Raw genomic sequence first — 5,000 nt, 5'->3', positions numbered from 1 at the left:
GAGAGAGAGAGAGAGAGAGAGAGAGAGAGAGAGAGAGAGAGAGAGAGAGAGAGAGAGAGAGAGAGAGAGAGAGAGAGAGAGAGAGAGAGAGAGAGAGAGAGAGAGAGAGAGAGAAGAGAGAGAGAGAGAGAGAGAGAGAGAGAGAGAGAGAGAGAGAGAGAGAGAGAGAGAGAGAGAGAGAGAGAGAGAGAGAGAGAGAGAGAGAGAAAATGCAGAAAATGATAACATAATAAAAACATACTCGCAGAAATACAGTCCATGGCCACAGCACAAATGACAACAGAAAAAGAGAAATTGCTTCAAATCGAAAACAAAACAATGGATATACCCCAAGATACCCAGACTGTAAGACATTCTAATCTCCAAGTAACGTCTTTTAGTAGCAACAATCAAGAAAGTATTACCGAGTTACTTTCACCTTCAAGACAAAACTCTCTGGCGTTTGCAACTCGCTCTCTGCGTGGCCTCTTAATTACATCATATATATTAAGACAAGAAAAAGATAAAGAAAATGCCATTTTCTTTTAACCAGTACGTGTCCAACGACGATTTCAGCAGCACATATTGCAAAGAAATGATCATTTGGGGCGGCGCTATGGTGCCAAATGAAAACCCACCACCAGAGGTTACGACATCCAGACACGCCTAAGATGCCAGTGCCAATACCGCTGACGACAAGGGCTACGAGTTCACGGAGGACTTGGCACTTGTAAATGCTAGCCAGTTTTACGTCTTCATGTCCGCTCCAAATACAGGCCACTGACCAGAAAAAAATCCTATTTTCCTTGGCAGCATGATGAACAAGTGAACTTGTATATATAAAAAAGATAAACAGACAGACTAATATGCATAAATGCAAGGAGAGGGAGAGGGAGGGTTAGAGGGAGAGGGAGAGGGAGTAGAGAATGAGAGAGAGAGAGAGAGAGAGAGAGAGAGAGAGAGAGAGAGAGAGAGAGAGAGAGAGAGAGAGAGAGAGAGAGAGAGAGAGAGAGAGAGAGAGAGAGGGGGGGGGGAGAGGAGAGGAGAGGAAAGGAGAGGAGAAGAGAGGAGAGGAGAGAGGAGAGGAGAAGAAAGGAGAGGAGAGGAGAGGAGAGGGGAGGAGAGGAGAGGAGACGAGAGGAGACGAGAAGAGACGAAAGTAAGAGAGAGCACAGAAAACAGTGAAAGAGATAGATAGATAGATAGATAGATAGATAGATAGATAGATAAATAGAATGATAGAGAGAGAAGTGAAAGGGAACAAATGACTCACCTAGAGTGCGTGTAGTAGGCGGGCCGTCCTAACTTGAACTCCGAGGCGAGACGGGGTATAAAGCTGAAAAGAAGAACAAAATGCGAATCAAATTTAAGTTTTCCTTGAAAAAATGTGTTAACGAAATAGATTTTGCGCGAGAAAAATATAAATGTTAAATGAAAAAAAGAGAGAACGGAAGAAAGAGAGAATACGGAAGTAAATAGATAGAAGTTTGGAAAAGACAAAAGGGTGCGCGAAGATAACAGATATTTGACTGTTTGTCTCGCATCTTTTCTAATCATTTTTGAAGATTCGACGTCACAGGGCTTTCATAGGACTTTCATCTTCATGATTTCCGCAGGACATTTATAAGGCTTTTCATCTTTAAGATTTTCATAGGCATTTCACCTTCAGGATTTGTCGAAGGACTCTCATCTCTAAGATTTTCGTAGGTAGTCCATCTTTAAGATTTTCGTAGGTTGTCCATATTTAGGATTTTCGTAGGTTGTGCATCTTTAGAATTTTCGTAGGTTGTCCATCTTTAGGATTTTACGCATGACTTTCATCTTTAAGAGTTTTATAATAGGCCCTTCAACACTGCACTTTCATTGGACACAAAGAACTTTCATCGTTATACGCGCGAGCCGACGCCACCATACAATATGATACCAACTCCTTTCTCCCTCAGGCGATTGCAATCAAATTCGTTACCATTGCCATTCCGAGCACATTCATTCCGGATCTTTATATACAACCTTTCCTCGGATCAATAAAAATGAAGAAGAAATGTAAATACAACAAAACGATAAAGTACAAAGAGTATCCTTTACAAACAAGAAGCTTGTTTCACGGCTAGAGGTCGGGATTGCGAGGTGACAGGAAGTGCCATGACGTGATATAAAGTGACATGAGGTAATATGAAGTGGCATGAGGTGACGTGACGTGATATCCGGTAAAATGAGGTGATATGAAGTGACATGAGGTGATATGAAGTGGCTTGAGGTGACGTGACGTGATATCCGGTAAAATGAGGTGATATGAAGTGACATGAGGTGACACAAGAAGAGGACCAAGTTATCTGTTAGGATTGTGAAGACGGATAGTGAACGGCGAACCATGCAGATAGTTGCGACGATTGATAACGGCAAAGCGTAGAGTACAGAGGAATGTTGACGAAAAGTGAAGGGTGACGTGGCAACTTTCGGTGTGTTCGTGTGTGTGTGTGTGTGTGTGTGTGTGTATGTGTGTGTGTGTGTATGTGTGTGTGTGTGTGTGTGTGTGTGTGTGTGTGTGTGTGTGTGTGTGTGTGTGTGTGTGTGTGTGTGTGTGTGTGAGGAAGAGGAGGAGGAAGAAGAGAGTGAAGAGGAGGAGGAGGAGGAGGAGGAGGAGGAGGAGGAGGAGGAGGAGAAGGAGGAGAAGAAGAAGGAGGAGGAGGAGGAGGAAGAGGAAGAATTGGAGGAGGAGGAGGAGGAGGAGGAGGAAGAAGAGAGTGAAGAGGAGGAGGAGGGGAAGGAGGAGAAGAAGAAGGGGGAGGAGGAGGAGGAGGAGGAGGAGGAAGAGAAGGAGAAGGAGGAGGAAGGGAAGGAGGAGAAGGAGGAAGAAGAGGAGGAGGAGGAGGCAAAGGAGGAAGAGATGGAGGAGGAGGGAGAAGAAGAGGAGAAGGAGGAAGAGGAGGTGGAAGAAGAGGAAGAGGAAGGGGAAGAGTAGGAAGAGGTAGAGGGGGGAAAAGAAGAAGAGAAAGAGGAAGGGAATGTAGAGAAAGAAGAAACAGGAATATCAAGAGAAGGAATAGAAAAAAAGGCATTTAAGTCATCTTGGATTTGCCTGAGTCAGTAACACAAGAAAGGTAAATATATGTATTCCCGGTGACTATGAATGAATGGTGAATGAACGAGAATGAACAACTCAAGAAATCAGTAGACAAAACTGTAATAATTGTAAGAACAGTATCAGTGACATCAGCAACAAGAATAACAATATCTACTTGAATGAATGGATTACCAAGTAAACGAATGATGAAATACTTAAGTGGAATTATGACTAATTTTCTAGAGGAATAGATGAGTATGCTATATGACTAAATGAATGAATTACACACATCTAATTTTAGTAACGCAATTACTATCATTATTATTATTATTATTATTATTATTATTATTATTATTATTATTATTATTATAAGAGGTTAGATATATGCTTGCCACGAGACCAGATTTAAAACCAGGTATGAAGCTTGGTATGAGACCATTTACCAGACCAAATATGTGACAAAGACAAGATATGGAAGGGAAAAGGTAGGAAGAGGAGGAGGAGAAGAAGTGGAGGGAAAGGGGAGAAGGAGAGAATGAAAGGGAAAGGAGAAGGACGAGGGGAAAATAGAGAAGTAGAAATAGAAGAAAAGGAAGAAATTAAGCCAGAGAAAGACCAGATATGAGGTATGAGACCAGCATCCCATGACGGTCAGGGTCAGTGAATTCAAGAGACCGCCAGAAAATCTAATGTCCTGCTTTTGTTCTCCTCCTCCTCCTCCTCCTCCTCCTCCTCCTCCTCCTCCTCCCTCTCCATCTCCTCCTCCTCTCCTCCTCCTCCTCCTCTCCTCCTCCTCCTCCCCCTCCTCCTCCTCCTCCCCCTCCTCCTCTCCCTCCCCCTCCTCCTCCTCCTATCCATCCGCCTCTTGTACTTCGTCTCCCTTTTCCTCTCTTCCTCTTTCACTACTTCCCCTCTTTATCTTTTTCTGCTTCTCCATCTTTAATTCGTCATCAGCAACTGCTTTTTTGCCTCATTCCTTTCTGCATCTCCTCCTTCTCTTCTATTTCTGGTTTTCCTCCCTCCTTCACCCTTTTCTCCTATTTCTCCCCCTTCTCATCTTCTCCTTTCCCTACCCCTTCTTCCCCATATCTTCCTCCTTTCCCTCCTCCTCCTCTTCTTCTTTCCTTCTCCCCTTCTCCATATCTTTCCCCTTCCCCTCTCCCTCCTTCCTTTCCTTCCCCCTTTTTCTCCATCTCTTTCCACTTTCCCTTCTTCTATTATCGATAACCTCCTTAGGTATTCAAGGGGAGATGGAGGAAGGGAGGATGGAGGAGGTGGAGGAAGAGAAGGAGGAGGAAAGGGGGAATAAGAAGTATACGATATATGGGAAATACAGATAATGAGGAGAAGACAAAAAAGGAGGAGGAAGAGGTGTGTGAGACAGACAGACAGAGAGACAGAGAGAGAGAGAGAGAGGGGGGGGGGGGGGGAGAAAGAGAGAGAGAGAGAATCACAACTAACGAAAAAGTTAAACACATAAATGAATTAGTAATAAAAAAACGATAGCCACCCATACGAAACTCGAGACGTGGCCGCGCGCAAAAGACCGTGTCACAAACCGGCGGAAACTGTTATGATCGTTACGTTTGAATCATTCTCGCTGCTCCTCGCTTCGATACAACGGTACCACAGACGCTAAGTGTTGGGGAGGGGGGAGGGAGGAAGTGAGGGGAGGGGAGGGGAGGGGGAAGGGAGGGAAGGGGAAGGGGAGGGAGGAGTGGGGAGGATGGTGATAGTGATGAATGGTGATGCTTGAGAATGATGATAGTGTGGGATGATAATGATTATGGGTGGTGGTGGCGAGTGACGATGTAATGCTGACTACGTTTTTGTTTCTTATTTATCATTCCCTCATACAACCATCGCATCTTGCCTTCTAAAAATCATCTTGCTTGCCTGCCTCTCTCTAAAGCCTATATACCAGCCTGCAGTCTCGCGTAAACTCTAACAATTCATC

The 5,000-nt window shown here is 44.2% G+C and overlaps 1 protein-coding gene across 2 annotated transcripts in view; it reads right to left on the bottom strand.

Annotated features, from left to right (window-relative positions):
- Nucleotides 1-5,000, bottom strand: part of LOC125047058 (patched domain-containing protein 3-like) — a 138,959-nt gene that overhangs the window by 111,383 nt on the left and 22,576 nt on the right. For both annotated transcript variants that reach the window (XM_047645171.1, XM_047645162.1), the window contains exon 2: nt 1,253-1,315. Coding sequence is in view for 1 of the 2 variants with exons in the window: in XM_047645162.1 (XP_047501118.1) it covers nt 1,253-1,315 (63 nt within the window). In the remaining variant the exon portion in view is untranslated. The remainder of the gene's footprint in view (nt 1-1,252; nt 1,316-5,000) is intronic.

Source organism: Penaeus chinensis, chromosome 4 (assembly GCF_019202785.1).
Source record: "Penaeus chinensis breed Huanghai No. 1 chromosome 4, ASM1920278v2, whole genome shotgun sequence".
Taxonomy (NCBI): domain Eukaryota; kingdom Metazoa; phylum Arthropoda; class Malacostraca; order Decapoda; family Penaeidae; genus Penaeus; species Penaeus chinensis.
This window is presented reverse-complemented; position numbering and strand designations above follow the sequence as displayed.